The following is a 24,562-nucleotide window of genomic DNA, read 5'->3' on the forward strand; positions in this document are numbered from 1 at the left end:
TAAATTAATGTCCCAAAAGTTACCAGTTAGGCTTCTATTGGACAAGGCTATGAGGTGTGATAGTGAGCAACCAATTGTGTTCCGTCTGAGCTTCAGTTGTATCTTTCTTTGTTCCATCTTCAAGATGGGATCATATCCACCCCAGATGTCTATTAGCGACAGGTTGCAGGCACCCAGAGCTGTAAGAGCAGAGAAATGCACACTTTCTAAAAGTGACATTTCTAAAATAGTAATGTTAAATCCAACTTTACAAGTACAGATTTATCATTACCATTCAAATGATATGCAACATGGTGCAGCTACTCTTTTCTGATCAGGTATTACAGCTTAAAAGGACATTAAGAAATTCCCAAAGTTGGCCTATGAGAGGAGTAAGACTCACAGTAATGCAAAACATCTTTGGAAATATTTACTCTGCCTTTTACTTACATAGCACTCTACCCTGAGGATTACCTAGGGCCTACCTTAGGGTGAGGTATATGTAATAAAAGGGGAGTTTAAGGCTTGACAAGAGGTTTTAACTGGCAAGTCAAAGTGGCAGTGAAACTGCACACACAGGCTCTGCAATGGAAGGCGTGAGACAAGGCTACGTGAGTGAGTTGCACAATCAGTGCTGCAGACCCAGTAGTAGCATTTAATTCACAGGGCCTGGGTAGGTGGTATACCACTTTACAAAGGATTTACAAATAAATTAACTATGCCAATTATGAATACACCAATGTTACCATGTTTAGAGGAGACGTGCATGCACTCTAGCACCGGTTAGCACTAGTAAAGTGCTCAAAGTCCTGAGTCTAACAAAAAGATACAGCAAAAAGTAGGAGGTGAAAGGCAAAAAGTCTGGGGTAAGACTACTCTAAGGATGCCAAGTGTGACAGCAGCTCATTGGCCACTAATAACTCCTAACATGCATGAAAGATTATTGCAAATCATGCGGCAACATGACACAATTGAAAGGTTTTATTTTCCTGAGTAATCCATTTACCTCTACAGGACTGTCTAAAAAACCGAGCAGCCGGTTTTGCATTGTTGGCTTTGTCTAAGAACACTCTTGTATGTATGGGTGTGACTTCTCCTGAATAATTTGTTCATCCCACCAGAACTACCTGACTAATCGAGTGGCCCGGTATACATTGTATATTCTTGCACGTATTGCGTACAGGGTGCCTTATTGAATTCCCAAGATTCCTACATTTCTAGGGAAATGTAGGCAGATGACTTTTGTTCTGATGAGACCCAAAAACTAACTTTAGGTCGAAATATTGACATCCCCTCCCTAAGTTGCTTTCAAAACATGTTATGATTCACCAGGAGACAACATATATAAACAGACAGGATCTCTGCTTTTGGTTGTTTGATAGAAAATCCTATGCAACCTTGGAATCTCTTCAGTGTCTATGTTTTATACATACTTGTTCACACTCTGAGCCCTGTGTTCTCTGCACTTATTTGGATATATGATGAAATGTATATTGTCTTTACACTAAAGATGTTAAAACAATCATCATACAAGATATTGTGCCCTGTACTCTTCTTAAATAACATTAGTTATGATACAAGTTACTAATTGAGTTTTCACACTTTCAAAGCAAAAGTAGAAGTGCCAGTGAATGAGCCCCACAGGACATTTGTTTGGCTTATCACTTTAGGGCACTTAGGTGGTATTCCCCAGAATGTTTGCCTTAGTTCGAAAGGTAAATATTCTCATTCAGTTTGAGGAATGAGGCCTTAAAGGCATATTCAGACAACCCCAGCTTGCATCCACAAACTGGCAGGAGTTGGTTTTAGCACAGTGAGTGCACTGAAGGCACATGAAAGGCACATTTCCTTGAGCTTCAAGTAGCTAGCGACAGAAGGCGGTAGTATAGGTTCACTTGGTAAGTATACATGTGCTGTCAGGACTGTGATGAGGACAGAGACATGAACAGATATGAAAGGCTTAGGCAAGGTGTACTTTCACAGGAATATTGCATAGGTAAAATGCATGCAGATAGTAAAGGTGGTGGAGATACACATGTCATCACTTCATCTAAACCTACAGATTCAAACCCCTTGGCAGCTCACCCGCCCTGATATTGAATTACTCTCTCACTCAACTAAACAGATGACTCCAAACCATACAGAATGCAGCAGGCAGTCTCCTCCCTCAGCATCCAAACACTCACATACCCGGCACCTGAAACAGCTTCACTGACTACCAATCCACAGTTCTTTTTAAATCACTGAAAGACATATTCAAAGTCTTACACAGCACTGATCCAGCATACCTCAATATCGCCTCAGATTTCAGAAGCCTTCCAAACACCTTTGCTCAGCATAGACAGCACAGAACAAGGAGAAAAGGCTTCTCCTAATTGGCTCCAAAAGGGTGGAATGACCTGCCTCCACACATATGCACCATCTCTAAAATTAGTTTATACTACACAAAGCCGAAAATATGGCTCGTTGACTGGGTTACCCTATGTATCAGCCCTGACTGCTCTTGCATCAGCGACAGAATATCCTATCAGGGGATGATTCATTAAAAACAAAAAATCATAACATTTTAAAGAACTCATTCCTACATGCATGGGTAAAATGTTTGCCCTGCTTGCCACGTTCATCTTCCGCCAGAACTTAAGTGCATATTTACAAGAAAGTGCTGCATTGGTCCTGATGTGCCACTTTTCTTGTGCCCCCTTGTATCTCCCCTAAAGGCATCATGGTTGCCCCGTATTTACAATACGGCACACCATGGTGGTCATTACCATTATTATCAACATTTTTGGTGCTGTTGTGGTGCTTTGCTTCACTAGCGGCAAAACGTTTGGAGCTAGTGCTGCAAATAACAAGGAGGCCCATAGGCAAGTACAGGAGCGTCACTTTAATGCCTTCCTTGGGCAGGCATTAAAAATGATGGAAAAATATAGCAGTGAGATCTTGTAAATTTCACTGGCCATTTTTTTGGGCCTCCCTGTGGGGAAACGTTCCTCTTGCATGCATTACGCATGGTGCAGGGGGGTTACAAAGTGGAGCAATGCATGAATTGTGTCACTTTGTGAATATGGCAAACAGGAAAGGCCTTCTTAACGCCACCTTAGCATAAATAAAATGTCGCTAGGGCTGCCAAGGCGGTGGTAGGGGCTTGTAAATATGATCCTTAGTCTAAGTCCAGTTTAATTCATGATGTGCATTACAGTCACAGCACTGCACATAACAGTGGATGTGACATATGCTACGTTCTAACAGACTAGCTGTGTGTCAAAAACCACTATTCTTCATAATTTGTGATGTTCTCATTAGGGAACTTAGGCAGTACTTTACAGCATGCTTGCCTTAGTTTCAAAAGTAGATATGCTCACTCAGTTTGAGAAATGAGGCCTCTGAGGCATACTTGGACACCCTAAACCTACGCCCACAAAAGTGTAAGGATTTGGATTTGTCACAGTGAGTGCACTAAAGACGCATGTAAGACATGTCTTCCTGAGGCTCATGTGGCTGTCAAAGGAGCCATTATTAAAGGTTCACTAGGCATGTATTCAATAATGTTCAGAATGGAGGTGATTACTTGACAGGTGGTAAAAATGTAGTCAAACTGTTTTTATCATTTGTGGAGGTTGTGGATGCATCAACTGTCACGATGTCTGGACATAAATGGGGATTCCATTCTGTGACATATGAATGTGATGGGCCCTTTCATGGTGCACGGTAAGTGCACTGATATTTTGGATTGGGCCTGTGACCGGTGGTATGAAAGTCTTGTGTGTGGTCACGAATGGCGTGTGAATGGACCATAATGCGGTTGGTGCCTTGACATGGCTTTATGGCTCACCTTCAGTAGTTTTGATTTCAGTATTCAGATAATTTGATAAATATTTGTGCTCTAAAGCCAGCATTTCTAGGGGTGCCAAAACTAACCAGTGTAAGGGGTGGATTAACATTAGAAAAAATGAGTACCAGATTTACAGTATATCTCTGGCAGTAAGGATACTCTTTGACAATGAAAACAGACTATTCTTACCATGAAGCAATGGTCTGGCAGTATAATATATATGTGGACCGAGTATTGGTGCAACCATGGGAAAAACTACTCCATCTGTGCCATGGTTGCATCCTTCCCATGTCCCAAATGAGTACAGGCCACTTTCAGCTGACCTCAGTGTCCACCCATCTAATTTAGATGTGCATACATAGCAGGTCATTTTTCACAGCCTGTCACCACCTGGAAAACCATTGTGGTAAGGGGCGGTGATAACTGTCAGCCCTCCCCCTCTTGCCATAAGGGATAACTCCAATAGTGGCAGGGGCATTAAAAAAAAAAAATTGCCTTCGGGATTTTTCTTTTTTTTTTTCTTTTTTTTTTAATTAATGGATGGTTCCGTCATGTTGATAGATGGAGTAGTGCAGCAAACGTAAAAAGGCATTGACAGGAACAGCTGTTTCTGTGGCTCCTATCGTGTTTTTGTTAAGTCGTCTTCTTTGTCAGCCAAAATGTATATATGGCCCGTACTAAGAACTACTCAGTTTTTTTGTGCAGTGCAGGTATTTATGGATTTTGGGCCTTAGCTCAGCCTGCACCTAGGCAAACCTGCACATTTCTGAAAACTGGACAACTAGGGGAGCCCAGGAGTGCATGACTTGTGTGGCTCTCACCAGGTGTTTTACCCAGAAGCTCTTGCAAATGGTAAACTTTGGAAAGAAACACACATTTTCCTCACATTTCTGTGACTGAAAGACATGGAAGCCTTGGGAGCCAGAGGTTTCCTACCACCCTGAGTTGTCACAAACCTCTCGATAACAATGGTACACCACTGGTGTAGGGTGGACCAAGATAAAATGACTCAAAAGTCCCTAAATTGCTACGTTGAGAGATAAGCAATAAGAAAAGGTGCTGCATTTGGGGCAGTGCTATGGCACCACCCATGCAAATATGCAAACCACAGACATTTTTTAAAACTAGACAACCAGAGTAGTCCAGGATGGTGTGGCTTGTGTGGATCCCACACAGTTTTCTCACCTATAATGCTCTGCGAACCTCAAACTCTGTCTGAAATCAGACATTTTCCTTCCATTTCTGTGATGTAATCTTCCGTAATCCACAGGAATTCACAACATTCCTACAACTCTACATTACCCCACTTGAGCCAATAAAAATGCAGCCCTACTTGTGTGGAAGGGCCCAGTTCCTGCTACAAGAACTGCTCAAACCAAAGTCAATAGGATGCCTCACCAGGAGACTCCCATTGACCTTGGTTTGATTAATTTCTGTCAAGTAAGGTACCATTTGTATCGGTAGACTTTGGGAAATGCTGGTGGATGGAATTGTGTGTCCCCCTGCAGATTCTGGAACTTTCCATCACAGAAATGTGAGGAAAATGTGTTTTTAATCAACGTTTTGAGGTTTGCAAAGGAATCTTTGTTAACAAAACTGGTGAGAATCATGAAAGTCACCCTCCCCTGGGTACCCTAGGGTATCTAGTTTTTAAAAATGAACAGGTTTGCTGGGTTTAACGTGGTGCCGGCTGAGCTGCGTCCAAAATCTACAGCTAGCCGCATTGGAAAAAAAAGGTCAGTTTTCATTTTAACAATGTGATACGTCTGTTGTATGGGCCTTCCCTGGTAAATGACGACACACACACAGTTCGCTTGCGGGCACAGGGGAAACTGTGTCAGTGCAGCCCCGTCTTTATTTATAGCTTCTGTCCGCACTCCGCCCGGATGCGCTGGACAGGATACAAAGTATAGGAGAGTCCGGGTGGCTCTCCTGACAGATCTCTACATCCCTCCCATGTTTTGCTTCACACAGAAGGGACGTGTTTGCAGATATGGATAATCAACAACTAAACAACGGACCCCAAGACTGGAGTGTAAAAGAAAAGGTAAAGAAGAGAGAAAGAAAGAAAAACAAACCAGAAAGTTTACTAATCGTGCAAATGTCACTCTGGCACAAACCCAACCATCTGTCCGTAAACATCTCAGTTCTCCAGATCTCAGAAAACGTCCTCCTGTAACCAACACCTGACACCACCGGGATCCAGCCTATGAATGGTGACACTGGACTACAGTTCAGGATTAATCAGCTTTACAGACAAAATCTCTCAGCTGACTGTTGGGTGCTGAATTGGGACGTAAACAATACTTAGCGCTCCGAGCGAGCAATCCTCCCTGTCCAGGACCACCATCCGGCGTGTCCATCACAGTAGGTACCGGCCCTGGAACACTCACCTCTTCTTCATTTCGGCTCAACGAGACAGCAGTTGCACCATCCACATCTCCTTCTTCTTCAGAGAGAGCCAGACTTCCCGCTTTGAGGAAATGAGCCACGTTCCTCTTGACCCTTTGTCTACCTCAGGCAACCGTTATCATTGTACCACGAATGCCAATGACTTCCCAGACCTCAGGTTCAAACGGTGTTCTGAACTTTCCTCCTGCCCGACGATTTTTCACTACCACCTGCTCACCTTCCTGAAACTCTCACTGTTTTGTTCGCCGTTTTTCATTGGCTTTCTGATTACTAACTTCTCGACGCCTCTGAGTAGCTTTCGCATCTAATGCAGGTGGCTTCCAGTGAGGACCAGCCGGAATACAGTCTTGTGGCGAGACTTTGAACATCAAAGCTGCTGGAGCGCATCCAGTGGTACTATGGGGTGTCTGGCGATGGGCACTCACAAACTGTTGCAGACATTGCTCCCCCTCTTCTCTTTGCTCCACCCCTATCCTCAGGGCTCGATTCAAGGTCCGCATGAATCTTTCAACATCGCCATTTGCCTGAGGCTAGTAAAGCATGTTCTTGTGGGGCCGTATGGCCAACCCATCAAGGAAAGAGCGAAATTCTTGTCCCTGAAACGGTGGCCCATTGTCTGTTCTGACCTCATCAGGGAGCCCAAATAACGCAAATGTCTTTTGAAGCACTGGCTGCGGATTTTCAAACGCAGTAGAGGATGACTTCGACCACAGGAAATTTGGTATAGGAGTCTATCAGGACAACTGTCAGACGCCCATCAGGGAAACTCCCAAAGTCCATGCTTACTTTTGCCCATGACTTTAGACTGGCAGGTTCAGTAATGATTGGGCAGCTGGGTGGTTCCACATCAGTGATAATACAGGAGTGACACTTTCCCACCATTTCATCAACTTGGCAGTCCATGCTAGGGAACCACACCTTGGCACGCAATCAAGACCTTTGTTTTCCCAGCACCTTGGTGCCCCTGGTGTGCTAACTCTATCACTCTAGTCCACAAGCATTGAGGGAGTACGATCCTTCTTCCCCTCAGGACCAGTCCTTCGCTGCCAGTATATAGCTCATCATGCACCTTCCACATTCATTGCATCGCCACTTTGTTTTCTGGGTTCAATATTTTTTACTTTTCTAGGAAGTGCTTCCATTTCCTGTGAGCTAACGCCTCCTTAACCTGTTTCAGTACCTCGTCTTCCTTAGTGGCATTCACGATATCGGCTATGAGAAGAGCATTGGGACATGCAGATTGTACAACCATGCTAACAAAAACTTCTGTGCTCTCTTCATCGTGTTCTTGATAGGCATCAAGTGTTTTTGGGGACAGGTGATGAGATAAGTAATCCGCCGGGCTGTTTACCCCTGGTCGATAAACGACAGTGAACCGGTAAGGTTGAAGCAGGCCAGTCCACCGTTCAATCCGAGGAGGTGCCAAACGTTGGCTTCCTGCAAATAGTGACACCAAGGGTTTATGATCGGTCACCACCTGGAATTCATGCCCAAAGAGATATAAGTGAAAGTGCTTGCAGGCCCATCGGATCGCCAAGGCTTCCCGCTCGATCTGAGCGTACCGTGTTTCAACTGCCGACAGCGCCCTGCTGGCATATGCAACCGGAACCCACTCCTGATGCCTTTATTCCTGGCGAAGGACAGCTCCCAGCCCCACAGGGCTCGCATCTATCACCACTTCGTCCGCTTGAGAGGGTTAAAGTAGGCCATGGTAGACTTGTCCAACAGCGCTGCCTTGATGTCCTCAAATGCCTTGCTAGCGGCCGGGGTCCATTCCCAGTGATGTTGTCCTTTAGTGAGCTGCCATTGTGGCAAGCTGAGGTATGAATCTTCCACAATACGTTGCCAATCCCAAAAAACTCCGTACCTCCGTGGGACTTTGTGGAATTGGGGCTTGACGAATGGCCTCGGCCTTACGTGGATCTACTTGTAAACCATCTTTCGAAAAGATGTAACCAAAAAATTCTACAGATGTTTGATAGAATGCACACTTCTTCTTGTGAAGTGTCAGCCCCGCTTCCGACAGCCTTTGCAACGTAGCCCTCAGATGGCGATGGTGCTCATCTCTTGTCTTGGAATATATTAAGATGTCATCACTTAAAGTGATCACCCCCGGCAGTCCTGACAAAGTCTCTCTGATAGCATTCTGGAACACTTCGGCCGCAGAGGATACCCCAAAGCTTAGCCTCCGGTATCGTCAGAGTCCCACATGTGTTGAGAAAGTGGTGATGTTTCTGCTGTTGGGGTCCAGCTCCAGCTGGTGGTAGCCAGCATTGAGATCCAGTTTTGAAAACCACTGTGCCCCGTTCAAGTCTGCTATAATGTCATCCATACTGGGCGTTGTGTGCCTCTCCCTCCTGATGGCTTTATTGGGTATGCGCATGTCAACACAGAGGCGAATTGCCCCGGGCTGCTTGTGCTTCGGTGCTATCACCAAAGGCGAAACCCACGGCGTCAGTCCATCTACCTTTTCTATGACTCCCTGCTCCTCGAGCAGCTGCAGCTCCTTTTCCACTGCTGGTCGCAGGTGAAACGGCACACAGCGATGTCTTAGAGCGACCGGAGTAACACTTGGGTCTATGTGGAGTCTAATGCGTTTCCCTTTCAGCCGTCCCAACACCTCAAAAAGTTGTGGAAATTCTCTGATGAGGCGTTCTACATGAGAGTCATATACTTGGCGGGCAAAAAAAAAACAACTCCAAATCTTCTGCAATATGGCATCCCAACAGGGTGCCTCGATCTCCTTTTACCACATAAAACCTTGCTTGTGTCGAACGCTATCCGCTAGTTACTGACACCTCCACCGTGCCTTTCAGAGGAAGGGGCTCCCGTCCACCATAGTTGTATATCTTGGTGGCTGTTGGGGTGAGGGATGGTGTAGGAGTTAACTGTTGGAACAGGGTCTCATCCATTACATTGACTGACGCCCCTGTGTCAATAAGTACTGAGGCTAGCGTGCTGTTGACTTGTACGTTACTCATGGGAGGGGAACGCTTCTTTTGTTGCCTCCCACCAGTGAATGAGATCACAAAAATGTCCTCCTCCTCGTCTTCCTCAAAGACGGGTGTTCCAGATGGTGCATTTTCCCTCAGCTCTTCATTCTCTTTAGCTACACTCCTCACCTTGACATCCTTTCCCTTTTGGTCTCCTTGCTTGTTCCTTCCGGACCTACACACCTTTGCGAAATGATTGCCTTTGCCGCAGCGATTGCAAGATTTTCCCTTTGCCGGGCACCCCATTGTTGACTTGTGTTTATACACGCAGCTCCCACAAACACGTTCACCGGGTCTAAAGGGGTTTAGTCTGCGTCCTGGTGTTTGGCGTGCCTGAATGGCGTCTACTTGTTCTTCTTTTACCTGGACTGGACGTGTGGATGAAGCTGCTGCCAACGACTGTCCTCGCACCGTCGCCATGGCATCTGCCCGGACCGCTGATAGTTCATGCGAGCGTCCCAGGATCAGAATTACGTCGAGGGATATACCTTGCCGGCCTAAAATGAGTTTTCTTAGAGCATTAGACCGGCACCCCTGGATAATCTGGGCTCTGATTTCTTCCTGCTGGTTGATTCCTACGCACGAGCTTGCTAGCTTTCTCAGTCTCGCTTAGAGCATGTCCATTGACTCAACCTCTGTTTGTTGCGCCTGTCGAAGTTTGAATCGCTCATAGTCTGATTTCAATTGGGGGTCAAAGTGCTTATTGAGAGCTGTTACAGTCGCATCAAAATCAGATTTATCGCTGGTGTCTGGGAGTGAATCAAACAACTCTTGCAACTCATCTCCACCCATCAGTAACATGAGTGACCTGCGCACTGCCCCATCCGTTTCGCTTGTGGCACAGAAATAGTTGTCTAGGCGATTTAACCATAGGTGCCATCTTGCCGCCGCTGTGGCCGGATCAATCAGTTGACTGAACGGGGGTAGCGATGTGACTGAGGAGTGAACACTGTTGTTTGGATCCGCGAGGCTGTGGATTCTCTTGCGGTGGCGCAGTCATGTTGTCCCTCTCTGTATGCACTATTTGGTTGGCTGCAGCTCTTGTGTTGATCTACATATTAATGTCCCTCTTGTTTTTTCTGTGTATTCTTTCCCCTTCTTTTCTGGACACACCTGGGTTATTATTATATATTGTTTTTCCAGTGCACCTTCTTTTTTTCTGTAGTATTGCCTTTTTTTCCTATAAGCTGTGGTCCTTCCTTTCTGGGCACCCCTCTACACCTTCTTTTTTTTTTTTTCTTGTGATATTGCCTTCTTTTTTTCTATAATCTGTAGCCCTTCCTTTCTGGGCACCCCTCTGTGTGTCGTTGTTTTTTTTCTTTTTTTTTTTCTTTTGCCCCGTGGAGGGACACACCCCTCCACCGCAGTTCACCTTGCTCCCAGGGCCTCTGCCAGCTAGGAGCGCGAGCAGCGCTTCCTGTTGCCGTTGCTTGGCAACATTCACCCTCAGGCACTCGCCTCCTGCCGCGTGGTGCTTCTCTACCGGCGCGCGCACCGGGTGGGGCTCACAGGGCGGGGCTGACCTTTCTGGACCAAAGGGCCTCCCTCACCGCACAGCACGCTGGCCATGGGAGAAACCACCACAAATGGCCGGAACACCTCGCCTTCCTCATCAGGAAGACCGCCGCACCACGGACTGGACACCTTCAGGCCAGCGCTCACACCCCGGGATGCAGCGTGGCCCTCCCACAAAAGGTGAGATGGTGGCGCTTCCTTCGGCTGCGCTGCCGCCACTCTCCTCTTTGTGGTTGGGGGGGGAGTAGCACTCTTCCCGGTACCTTAGTTGACACGGCACACGTGATGGAGATGGCTGCACCCACTGCTCACACCGGCGTCGTTGGGGTGTGCGTTATCTCAAGTTTCATTCTTTGTGTGGTGTTGTTTTTTTTCTTGCCGCCCTGCATCTTCTTTCAGTGCACTGATGGCCTGTGCGGGTAACCGTGATCCCGCTCGTCTCCAATGTTGCATGGGCCTTCCCTGGTAAATGACGACACACACACAGTTCGCTTGCGGGTACATGGGAAACTGCGTCAGTGCAGCCCCGTCTTTATTTATAGCTTCTGTCCGCGCTCCGCCCGGACGCGCTGGACAGGATATAAAGTATAGGAGAGTCCGGGTGGCTCTCCTGACAGATCTCTACAACGTCCATGTTGCAATTTGGGCCCTTTCCTGTTGCAGGCACTAAGCCTACCCACACAAGTGAGGTACCATTGTGGGAGCATAATAGAGTTGAATATTTGTATCACCAATTGGATTTCCCTGCATTTGTGCCTTTTAAATGTAAGCCAGTGTATAAGAAAAAAGACATTTTGAAAAATACGCTCTAAATCATATGCTACTACAGCTAGCCACAAATCCAGAGATGTGCAAATAACCACTGCTCCTAAACTCCATATCTTGTACCCATTTCAGAAATACATAGTTTTCCTTCATACACATTTTTCACTCTACAAATTTCACTATATGAATTGGTCCATACTCAATACTCAATGAAAAACCATTGTATGGTCCAGCTTACTGTTTGGCTCTGGGTACCTTATGTTCTTGGAGAACATACACACCCTATATGTCCCCACAACCAGAACGGTCTAGTGGTTATAATAGTAGATTGCTTTAGTGAATCTGCCATCATGCCAAAAAGCTACAGATGAAAATGACACAAATTCATGTTTTTTTCCTACTCATTTTTTTCATTTCAACAGATATTTTCTTTGTGAAAACCTTCAGGGATCTACACATATGACCACTTGCTGAATTATGTCTACTTTCAGACATCTATAGCTTTCCTTGATTACCCATGGTTTCTTAATCACACTGGTTTCTACAACAAACTGGAAGTAGGTTGCGTGCAGAACAAATACTAAAAATGGGCTACCTTTTCCAAATAATAAAGTTTTTTTGATTCAACTGTACCTGTTTTTGAAATATGGCAAGGTGGTAACTTTAGTGCAGCTATCTGTTCATTGATGCCACTTTTAGAAGAAAAAAAACCACTTTTATCCAGAGCACTTTGTTCCTATTTTTCTCAAAAAACTCAAAACTTTGCTATATTTTGCCCATTTTCTTGGTCCCTTCCAAGAGACTACTCAAACCCTGGGTACCTTTAGAATCCCCAAGATATTAGGAAAAAAGGACACAAATTTTGCTCAGCTACATTATGTGCAACAAAATTATGGATCCCCAAATACGAACAGCAAAAGAGGGCTCAGCACTGGGCGGCTGTGGGGGGGGGATGGAAGCCAAGCAGCTAAGGGGTTAAAGTACTGCTGAAGGTATGAGCTATAAAAACATAAGTACATATATTTTTGACATAATTTCTCTTCATACTTCAATCTGCTTTTGCAAGTGCTTGCTTCCTTTTTAGGTCGAGCATTCCGACGTGTTGTATGTATCTGGGCTTTTAACAGCACCCACATCACACCCATCACTACCACTCTTTCGTGGGCTTGCCCTTAAAAAATCCTTTGTTGACATTGCTTACGTTTGTCCCTCCTTGGGGAGGTTTTGTTAACGCCTTTGCTATCGCCCTGTTACACGGCTAACTGCACTTTTGCCAATATGTTTGACTGTGAGCGAACTTCTTTTTCCTTTTGCGTGTCTCTTCACGCTGATACCTATGGCGGCCATGGCGCTGTGAATCGGCTCGTTTATGTGAAACTGTTTTACTTTTAATTTTCAATTTATGTGGCAAGAAAAGTCCAGTTAGGAATTTATAACGATAATAGCTTTAACTCGAGCAAATGCGAGACCCGTTGTATTGCAAATGCTTGTTTACTATTTTCACTACTTTTCTATTTTGCATATTCCTAACATTGTTTTTCTTTGATTTTCTTCCAGTATGTCATTATAGATACTTTGATGAGTCCATATACACAAGGAGGGATGCATGTGCTTGCCCGGACAACACAACTTTGGCAGCTGGCAAAACTAGGCTGAAACAGGCCTGGTGTTATCTATCAGGTAAACACATTTGTATGCATATTTTTGTCTCAACATACTCTCTGTTTACTATCGGAATCATGTGCATATTGTGCACAATGTGTAGTGCTCTTTTAACCATAATTCTTTATTTGAGTGTTGTTCTGTACGGTTTCGATTAAACACCAGGAGATAACCGGGTAGAACAAGCATTTGCAATGCAATAGGGTCTCGCATTTCTCCAAGTTCCAGCTATTAGCAGTTGTAAACTCCCAACCGGATTTTTCTTGCCACATTGAAAGGAAAAAAAACTGCGTGATCGCGCTGCTACAGTTCACTCGTAGTTCACTCGTGGTGAAACCTATCGGCAAAAGTGCAATTATCTACGTAACCGACAAAAGTGCAATTAACTATGTAACAGAGTTGATGTTATGCAAAGTGCTCACCTTCTGCCAAGCGAGATCGCGCTGCGAAAAAATACAACCCTAAAAAGGGGAAACGTTCAAAATTTAAGTATTTTAAAATATAAAAACTGCGACATTAAATATGAATTTATTTACACTGACAGGATGACTGAATAATACACATTTTACTATGTTTCTGATAAAGGCTTGTTGAAAACAACATTTTAGTTAAATTTAAGAACATGCTTTTTAAATGTAATGGTTTTTTTCCCATCATTCATCTGGAGTGTGAGAAAACTTGGGCTTGCCCAGGACATGGTTATCTTTGCTGAAAGAAAAAACATGAAATACGATTTTGATTAAATTAATGATTTAAATTTGACGCCACAACCAGAATAGAAAATCCCTGGACGCCATCTAGTGCTAATATTGTGAACCTCATGACATTGCAAAGCTACTCATTTTATAAAAGCGATGTTTCAGTGGAACATTACTAAACATTACAATAGTCTTAGTCCACGGCGCAGGCATATTCAGAGTCAATCTCCAGTGTGAACAAACTCCTTTCGACATTAAGATGTTATCTTTACTTTATATGGTTAGATATTGAAAGGGTCCTACCAAAAGGTAACATGTCCGAACTATCCGTGGTAAACGTAGTATCTCATTAAGTAAGTATCAGTTTTCCAAAGCGCTCAAATCTCAAAGTGTCTTGGTGCTTGCGACATAAACCATGTAGGTAACCGGAAAAAGTGCAATTAACTGTGTGACAGGGTCGATTTACGCAAAGCGCTCGACTTCTGCCAAGCGAGATCGCGTTGTGAAAAGAGAGAAAAAGTAGTCCACAAACCGAATGGAAAACAGCGAGCCTCGCATGTTTTCTGTACTTGGTCGATGCGCTCGAGGAGGGCTAACCACCGGAAAAGGCATGACGTATGCATGCCTTCCACTAATGAAATAAAGCAGATTCTAACAGGCAAGCCCACGAACCAATGAAAGACACTGACGTCACCTGGACAGGGCTCCGAGCCCTTATTAGTCCTTAAAGCATCTCGCTAACGAAACGCAAGCGCAAGTGCATGCGACGCAGGCTCGACCCTAAAAAAACCCATTGCCTAATGACCGTAATGGTGGATTCCGTGACATGGTTGTTATCGGCACCATGGCAATTAGAAGCATCTAGAGGTTGCGTAGTGGTGAGATATAATTTTTTTTTTAATGCAGCTGCATCGTTAGCTATTCAAATGGGATGGCTGCATATCTAGTGAACTCCTGTAGCTCATGGTTTAAATTCTGTGGTCGATTTACAAATAGAAGGCGTAGTGCACTATTACTGCAATACCAATACATTTAAAAATAGTGATCCACCTTGGTGCAGAACTTCAAAGGAGTTGTATTTATTCAGTGCTACATAAAATCTAGCAACAGTTTCATCTATATCTGATGTTGCTCTTTTTTAAATATTGGTCCACACTAATCTTGTTTCAAAAAGAAGTCTTTTTTTTTAACTTATTTCGTGAAGAAACAACCAAAAACCATCCATCGCATTTCGTTCCTTCACATAGTGAGCTTCTTCTGGGCAATATTATCTTGTATTCATAACAGATTCAATTCCATGTATCTTATATGATGACCACTTCCCCGTCAATATGCTGAAGTCCCGCTAGCTATTACAGCCTCTTAGTAATTTTGTATATCCTAATTATGTACTTAAGTCACCAGTTTATAGTGTCCTTTGAGTTGAACTGTGCTCTGGAAGGCCCCTTCCTATTGGGTTAAGTACCAGGGGCGGCTCCTCCGCAGTAACAAATCCGGACTTGGATAGTGCTTCCATGTCAAATGGACTCTGGTGCAACCTTTGGCTATCTCTGATTTGTCTTTTTGTGTGTCCGGTGAGTGGTAGCGGCAAAACGTCTGCGATGGCTACCAATTTCACAATTTGGGCAACTTCAGCCCTTATGTCCCTGAAGCTGGTTGCAGAAGATCAGTTAACTGATCCTTGGAGTCACTGCTGTTGTTGGATGTTGGGAATCAACTTTCCCCCAAGCCAGGAGCCGCATTCCCAGTACAAACTTTGCTAGCCCAAAGTGCAGCAGGTGCAGTCCATCAAAGTGTGCAGACTCTCTGTGTGCAGTCCTTCTTTGGTCTTCTTTCTGATACCAGCATTATCTGAGGATCAGAGTGCCAGGGTTGCCATATTCATCCCAGGAAAGTGCCCTGAGGGGACCACTTAGTCACTAGCCAGTGAGCGACTGGGTCCCCTGCTACATATTGATGATGTTCCTGTGATGTGTGGCTTCTGGCTATCCAAGAGTGCCACATGCTTGCCCCTATCAAGATGGCACGACCCTTCCTTGGTCATTAGGAGATTGGTATCCTACCCTAGAGATGTGGCTACCAGAGGGCTAAATGTCCACAGTAGAACTGGCTTGGGGATGAGTTTTCTCTCCTTGACGGTGTCTCCACTTTGTCTACTTCCCTCACCTATGAAGCTCACCTTTTGGGCTAACACCCTGAGTGGCTAACCTGGGGGAGGAGGTGACACCTCTCTACATGGCAACTGCCTTTGTTTCTGTGGTGGGGAGTCGTTCACTCATCTCCCCAGGCAGTCAGAAACCTGTCTATGTGCTAAGGGCTTTGTGAGGCTGCTAGGCTAGCTGGAGCACAGAATGGCAACTTTCTCAAAGTTGCCTAACTTGAATAGTGGTATTAAATTCAAGCTGGGTATCAGGTCAGGTTCAGTGCCACAATTAATTTGATACCTTACATGACCCAGTTTGGTAGTCCCATTCATGAGTTAGCGGGGTTGGAATGCCAACCGGGTACCCTGTGTTAGCCAAGGGAGCTCGTAACTTTATCCACAGCAAAACAGCAGTTTGGAAGTGTTGCTGTTAAGACAAATATGTCTGACAACAAAATACAGCTCCCTGCCATGGGGCTCTATAGGCCTTCCTTGAGGAAGTCTTACATATAGTGTTAAGGGATAGGGTCCTTTGTCATTGGAGTGAATGGCTAAGTCAAACTGGCAATGAAAACACTGCCCTTCTAGTCTGCTGTGGCAATCTGGGGACCGTTGGTTACTTTGTCACACCCAGGGTACCACAAACAGTGCTGCTGAGCTGAGTTGCCATTCTATCCTATGTGCCCTGGGTACAATATACTATGGAGTTATAAGTAAGTCAGTCCTTACCAATTGGATGTATCCAATTCGACATGCAATTTGTTTAGGTTCAGAACACTGGCACTGAGGTCTGGTTAGCAGCCCTCAGTCCTCACTCAAAGTTGAAAAACCAACAGCATCAGTCCACAAATGTAGGGGTGAACATGCAAAAAGATGATTTTCCTTACACCCATCACAAGCAACATGATTAGAAAGTGTCATTATCTGTTCCAAAAGGTGCCAGAAAGCCTACAGTCACCTCCACCCTAAAATCAACCTACATGTCATTAACAGCTTTCCTCACAATGGGCACAATGCCCAACATTTGTCTTTCCATGAGTAGCTGTGAAATACTTCTGGAAATTGATCAGTCATGTGCTCTTGGGGAAATTGTTGTGAATCAGTTCCAAAGTTTACAACTACATACAAGCCGATAACACACTTGCCTTACTGTTCATACATAAAGCATATTCTGATTATTACCGTAAAGAAGGCAGGGGTAAAGGAGGCCTGGCTGTTTGTCATGAACTGGAATGAGGAGGGTTATGTAACGTATCAGCTCTGTAAATCCATGACAGGAGACATTTAGGCCATTTATTGCACTGGGTACTGATACTGTCTTTTGGCCAATTTTGGTGGTTCCATAAGGCAGCTGCTTATAATGGACTTAGGGGGTCATTCTGACTCCCGCCGGGCACGGTGACCGCGCGCCCGGCGGGAGCCGCCAAAATACCGTACCGCGGTCGGAAGACCGCGGCGGGTATTTTGAGTTTTCCCCTGGGCTGGCGGGCGGCCTTCAAAAGGCCGCCCGCCAGCCCAGGGGAAAACGACCTTCCCACCATGAAGCCGGCTCGTAATCGAGCCGGCGGAGTGGGAAGGTGCGACGGGTGCTACTGCACCCGTCGCATATTTCACTGTCTGCTATGCAGACAGTGAAATACAAGCGGGGCCCTCTTACGGGGGCCCCTGCAGTGCCCATGCCATTGGCATGGGCACTGCAGGGGCCCCCAGGGGCCCCACGACACCCCCTACCGCCATCCTGTTCCTGGCGGGCGAACCGCCAGGAACAGGATGGCGGTAGGGGGTGTCAGAATCCCCAAGGCGGCGCAGCATGCTGCGCCGCCTTGGAGGATTCTGACGGGCAGCGGAAAACCGGCGGGAGACCGCCGGTTTTCCTGCACTGACCGCGGCCAAAGCGCTGCGGTCAGAATGCCCTGCGGGGCACCGCCGGTCTGTCGGCGGTGCTCCCGCCGACCCTGGCCCCGGCGGTCTGAGACCGCCGGGGTCAGAATGACCCCCTTAATGTTACCAGACGTGATCTATCAATATCAATGACAGTTTTGTGCAACATCACCAAACACCGCCACTGGACTATTAGCAACTCAGGTTTGTCTGAGGAAAAGCAAGTTCACTTTCACTTATTATAATTACTTTAACTTAAACTTGGAGAACTGTTGTGTCTTGAAATGAATAGGCACTGAGCTATGAGGCCTTTCACCAACAAGTATACTAATGATTGGTCCATTTAAATGTGTGAAATGAGTCAAGTGATCTCAGGCCAACTTGTGATGTGTGCTTTGCATATTTGGCCATTAATGCACCTATTCACAAAAACAACCTCATTACTTTGGAAAATAAACTGAGTTTGCAGACAAGAAGTCTATCTTGCTTTCTTTCTCCTAGGGCAATCCTTCTGTTTTCTACAAACTAAAGAAGGTGTAGAAAAAATGAAGGGCAGGGTATCAAATGCTGTTGCCACCATGATTTTGGAGGTCATTTTCCAAATGTTGTTACTGGAGCTGTGATAGTTTCATTCCTCAATAAAAGCCCCCTCTCCAGAATGCACAAAACCATACACAATTGGAAAAAACAGAGGAGTGAAATTACGAAATCATCCACTCCGGTGTAGAAAATCACAGATTAAAATACTAATATTGTATCTCAGGAATGGGAATAATTAAACCACTATTTTTTTTATAATTATTCAGATTAAATTCAGTAGTGGAATGAGACTTTTAACAAATATTAAGGAAAATTAACTTTTAGAAAGTTACCGTTTCCCTACCTGAAGTTCCTAGAGGCTAACTTGCAATAACACTCCAGCTTCCCTCAGTCTAGCCAGAAAGAGGTAGAAAATCTCTCCCAGGAGGATCCAAAAGGCTGATCTGAATAGACTAGAAATAAGTCCTCTGAATAGAATATGCAGAATAGGATCTGTCAGCATTTTGTTAGCACCTCTGTGGCAAGTCATGCTTGACAGGTCTGTCAGAAGTGCATGTAAATGGTTTGTGCCTTTCAGAGGAAACAAATAGGATGCCAAGACAATTCTTGTATATCTCATGTCTGGTTGCTGGAGGACCCCGCTTTTGCACTGCAGGACCTCTGTTACTGGGTTTGATGTGGGTACAGTGCCTGCTTGAAACTGAACTTTAGTGTTAGATGTGGGAGGACACTAGGCTTACCATAGTACACCCGCACTCACACTCCCAGCTTTCAGAGTCCAAGTTTAGTAAGGCTGAAGACCTTTGCCATCTTGGTTTTGCCCAGCTACCTTGCAGTTTGGGCCTGTCTGCGGTACAACAAACAGGAACTAATGAAAAAGTGGACAGGCCAGGACATAAGATAAGGAGTGTCTTAGGGTGTTGTCCCCAATCACAGGCTGGTGAATCCTATGAAGCTAGACCCTCACCCAGCCTTCCTCAAAACACTGCTGGACGTGGGAAAGGATACCAGGCAGACTGAACCCCATGCATTTGAAATCGGTGACCTGTGAGAAGGACCTGAGAAAGTCAGTCAATGACATAGCGAAGTAAGGATGGGTGGGCATATAACCATTTTTACTATCTCTCATCACCAGGCAAAGCCTGTTGGCAAGGGATAGTAAAAATACAAATGCCCACTCACCATGGGAGGTAATTCTCATGGTGCAAAGGGGAAAACCCGCTTCAGGATTATTTATTTTTAAAAAGAAAAGAAACAGATTGGTGCAAGCCTCCGTCATTTTGATGGAGTCCTGTACCAAACTGCAAAAAGCATGGACAGGACCCGCTGTGATGGTGGTTCCTGCCAGTGCTTTGAAAATGCCCACCAGCTTGAGGTAATTTTTAAATTTGGATGGTGGCATCTCTGTCAGAGCGACAAAATAATTTACTTCCTCCACCTGGTGAAGAAACGGGCCACATGCCACGTGTAAATCTGGCATAAAGTCCCTTTTCAGATTAGGACTTAAAAAGTTTTTAGAATTTCTCTACTTCCAGGGCCTAGCAGATCTATCAACTTGGTCTACCTGACCCACCCTCCATTGTGGTCATCTTCAAATGCACCTGGATTCTGGATTACTATTTCCACTTAAATCTTTAAAAATTCATATCTCCGGTTCACCTTATTTGACTTGTGTTATTTTGTTGTCATTTTTCTTATTAAAGTTTTCATTTTTCCTATAAATTATAGTACGATTTGTATTTTGTTGTGTTTTTAAGGTTTTAACTGTTCTGGTACTCCTAAATGGTTTACACATTTTTCTGTGTGTTAAGCCTGTTTGCTATGTGTCAGAGCTACCAGGGTTGAACTCATCTACCATCTTCTACAGATCCTTTACTCATCTATCCATTTCTCATACATGTTTCCAGATTAAAGTACTGAAAACTTTCACTGACATAACAAGATAGTGACTTTATTACTTATGGTGGACACCAATCCACCCAAACTATAAACCACTTTCTCACACTTACAAATCTCTAAGATGGCTTGGTGACTTAGAACTCATTTTAAGCCTAATTCTCAGCTTGACAGAAAAACATATCATACACTTTGATCTCTGTTGGACACTTACCAATTCAATTCTAGCTGTTCAGTACTTAACATCAGTCAATCACTACATCAACCTCTATATCCATTAGCAAGTAGACATCCCCACCAGCTTCTTTCAGAAGGTTAAGAATAACCAGTCGTTTTGCTGACTCTTTAAGATCTTTGACACCAAAGATCACTATTTTGAACATGATAGACAATTAGGGTCACATTGCACTGCTCAGAGGTTGATATGTTCTGTCACAGTTTTTAAGAGTTCCCAGTCCTCTGAAAGCATTTCTAGCAGTATCGCGCCCTGTGGCACTAGCACCCTTCTGTTCCTATAATTTAATTTCCCACCATGTCTAAAATATAACATGAACAAATAGCCGTTGGGTCCCCTTTGAAATTCTGTGAATTATCTCCACCACATCCTGAAATAGCAGTGGTCATCATGGCTTCCCTGATGGTTCTTCAGCCTCCAAATGCAGTCCTTATAGGGCCTCGTCTTCTCCCACAGGGTTTTCTTAAAGACAGAATTGAAGTAGTGTTTGACATAGCTTCACTTTAACTCGCTTCATCAGTTGTGTTTGGTTGATTCACCTCACGAATATCACTTTGCTGCCTATTTAACTTTGTCAACTTTGTCACATCCTGTAGGACTTCAACTTTTGACCTCTCATTCTCTCTGTCAGTTGGCATAGTTGTTGCAGCTTTCCTCCTCATTAAGGTTGAGTGTTGGCTGGGTCTCAGCTAGTGACTTCACAAAGTGCTTTTCATTATTCCATACAAGGATTAGTAAGAATGGGTGTCCCTATTGCTAGAATGATTCACATTAGTGAAGGTGGTCTTTTACTTGCTGTTGCCTTTCAAGGTGAACACAGCTAGGTCATTGTACAGTTACAGTCTATGGCTTTCAAAGATTAGGGATCTTTTGAGTGTATCAAAACCATGATTTAAACTTTTTCTTCATAGAAGTTAGCACATGTAATAATGCCCTGTGGTGCTTCATCCAATAGGCCTGCTCCAGCTACTCGATGGGCCTCATTACGACACTGGCAGTCTAATGACCGCCAGGGTCACGGTGGCAGTCGTTCTGCCGCCAATGCAGCGGTCCGACTGCCACATTACGACCACAGCGGTAGCGCCCCAGTCGGGCCACTAGTACTGCTAGTTTTCATCTACACAATGGTCTGGCGGTGCTGGAGGTCCTATTCCCCCAGGGCAGCGCTGCAAGCAGCGCCACCCCGGGATTTACAAACCCTTTCTCCGTCAGCGGTTTCATGGCAATAACCCAGCCATAAAATGGCTGGCAGAGACAGGCTGCAGGGTGCCACAGGTACCCCCCCCCCCCGGGCCAGCCTCATCGCAGACAGTGAACATTGTGACGGATGCTGGTGCACCCTACGCACTACAGCATTGCCGCTGGCTCTATTATGAGCCGGAGACAATGCTATAAGCAGTTTCCTTCTGGGCCAGCGGGTGGAAACTGTGTTTCTGCCCGCTGACTCAGCAGGAAACACATAATGAGCCCGGGGAGGCTGCCACACTGACAGCAACCTACCTGCTGGGACTTCGGCGGACAGACTTTTCTGTCGGCAGAAGCTGTAATAAGGCCCTATGTGTTCTGTCTAGGTCAATTGGTGGTTCCTTAGGTCAGTTTCTAAAGGGATGCTGTGGTAAACATATGTATGTCATGACCCTCTGCATTTTTTGGTAAGCCCCAAAGCTTGGAATTATCGTTTCTTGATCTTTTTTCCAGATCCTAATGTTTTGGCAATAAGTTCTTATATTGTTCCCGTAGTTTTAGAATCCTATAGCCCATTTGTGGTGTTCTTCAGAGTACTTATCTATATTTTCTCCAGATTCTTTACTCGTCTACCCAGTTCTCATACATGTTTCCAGAATTTTCAAAAGCTTTTTTACTGATCTCTCTTAGAGATACATACAAGGAGATAATATACAAGGAAGCAGCTGACTTGTGTTCCTCAGTTAGTCATTAAAACACTGGAATGTTACAAAAGGAAAATATTCTCACCAGGAGCCAAGATAGTAGGATACTGTAAGAAAGTGGATTATTATACGGGTGAGTGGTCACCCATCTCTGTGAATAATAACACTCTCCTGTCAGTGACTCAAAGGTCACTGAATTAACCTAAACTCAACCCCCTGGTAGCCATGGCACAGACCAGACAGGCTTATTTTAGGTAACGTGTAAAGTATTTATGCAGTACCAAAACAGTAGTAAAGCCAAAACACCAAACAATAAAAACCCAAACCAAATTAGAAAACTAGATTCAATAAACAAAATAACACCAAAATGGTAAAAATTGAATAACAATAACTGGAGGTATGAATTTCTAAAGCTTTAAGTACAAATAGCCGCACAAAGTCCTAAGCACCAGAGAATGAAAGCGTTACACCCGTACTAAGACTTGAGCCTAAGGAGGGTTCACGGAGCCAACAGATCTCATGGCGAGATCTGATTATCTTCCATCAAGAACAATGTGGCAGCACCCATCTTAGGGCTTGGGACTCAGTCACAAATCCTAGAAGAAAAGTAAAAAAAAAAAAACAGAAGGGGACATGGTAAGAATACCCTGACCCCCAAGGCCTGGTGGTGGGGTCTTTGAGGGACCCTTCGAGTGGTCAATACAGTTTTCTTTAAAAGTTGCTGTGATTTTCATTTTAAAAAGTGTGTTTCAAAAAATACCATCTGGGGTGGACCAGGGCACAGAGGGGCAGCGCATTGATAGTTAAGGGTAAGGAAGGCACATGGACCCCTCTTCAAGCCTCTAAGAGGCCCTGGGAACACAATCCCCACTGCCAATAACTTATTAAAGGGGCAGGGGCACGTGACCTCACTCCCTCAGCCTAAAGAGGTGCCAGGGACCCCATCCCCCAGGGTTGTATAAAAAATGAAGGGGAGGGGGTACGCGGACCCCTCCTCGAGCGTGAAGAGCCCCCGGGAATTCCATCCCCTGAGGCCGCAAGTCACAGCAGGGGCGGCTGGTATTAATGAGCAAACTGGGTGTCTCCCTGCCATCCTGAGAGGAGAGCAAGAAGTGAAGAAAAAAAGGCCATATAGCTAAAAAGAAATTACTACTTGCTGATTTTGTATTTATATTGGGGCAGCTATAATGTACTTTGAAGACCTCCTGCTGCACATGTGCCAGCCAGGCAAAGCGCTCTTCGACCTACAGGCACAAGCTACAGCAGTGAGATCTGCTGTGGAGGGGGGAAGGAGGACGCAGGAAGTTCTACAGCATCCCCCCCCAGTAACATTAAAAAATATTGTAACTCTCCTAGGTCACTGAAACCATGACCTCAGGAAACCATACCATATATATTTCCCAGGCTGGAAATTTTGCCCCACAGTTTGGAGTATTGCACTTTCTAGGGGCTGGGTCTAATGTTATTTTATGACCTCATACATGAAATCACCAATGGTGTTCTATGACATCATTTATGAAATCACTGATGCCTCTCAAATGACATCATTGTCTAGTTTTAGGATTTCCCTTCCCACAAATCATGACGTAGATTTTTTTAGATTGACTTTTAAATTTAGATACTTCATAGATGATGTAAATGAATCTAACAACAATTGAAAACAATTCACAATGTGACCCAAAAGAATTGCATTGACTATGTACAGTAAAGCAGATATCATTTGGGAGCCAATCTTAGGTAAATCAGTAGTAGATTGTAGGAGAGCTTGTTGAAGACCATTTCTGTAGAATGTAAACATAAATGGAGCCAAAACACACCCTTGTCAGACTCCCTTCTCCACCCAGAAAGGCCTAGTACATTTTCCCTACCGGTCCAAACTGGAACCCACCAGTAACATTCCGATAAAGGTGACTGAGTAAAAGAATAATTTGTGGATCAGCACTCATAGAGTCCATTTTCTCCCATAACTTAATATGGTTAGCCAACTAAATGCACTGCTTAGGGCCATAAATGCCAAGAATAAAAAAAAAATCTTAGTCTTCATGTATTTCCTCACAACAAGTTCCAGGTTTAAGCATTGTTCTAAGGTACAAGACCCTTCTTCAAAACATAGTTTAGATCA

The 24,562-nt window shown here is 44.7% G+C and overlaps 1 protein-coding gene across 2 annotated transcripts in view; it reads left to right on the top strand.

Annotated features, from left to right (window-relative positions):
* The window catches only part of LOC138246411 (H-2 class I histocompatibility antigen, alpha chain-like), a 318,745-nt gene that overhangs the window by 167,002 nt on the left and 127,181 nt on the right, over positions 1 to 24,562 (top strand). For both annotated transcript variants that reach the window (XM_069201007.1, XM_069201006.1), the window contains exon 3: positions 13,054 to 13,176. In XM_069201007.1, coding sequence (XP_069057108.1) covers positions 13,054 to 13,176 — 123 coding nt within the window. The remainder of the gene's footprint in view (positions 1 to 13,053; positions 13,177 to 24,562) is intronic.

This window comes from Pleurodeles waltl, chromosome 7, assembly GCF_031143425.1.
Source record: "Pleurodeles waltl isolate 20211129_DDA chromosome 7, aPleWal1.hap1.20221129, whole genome shotgun sequence".
NCBI lineage: Eukaryota > Metazoa > Chordata > Amphibia > Caudata > Salamandridae > Pleurodeles > Pleurodeles waltl.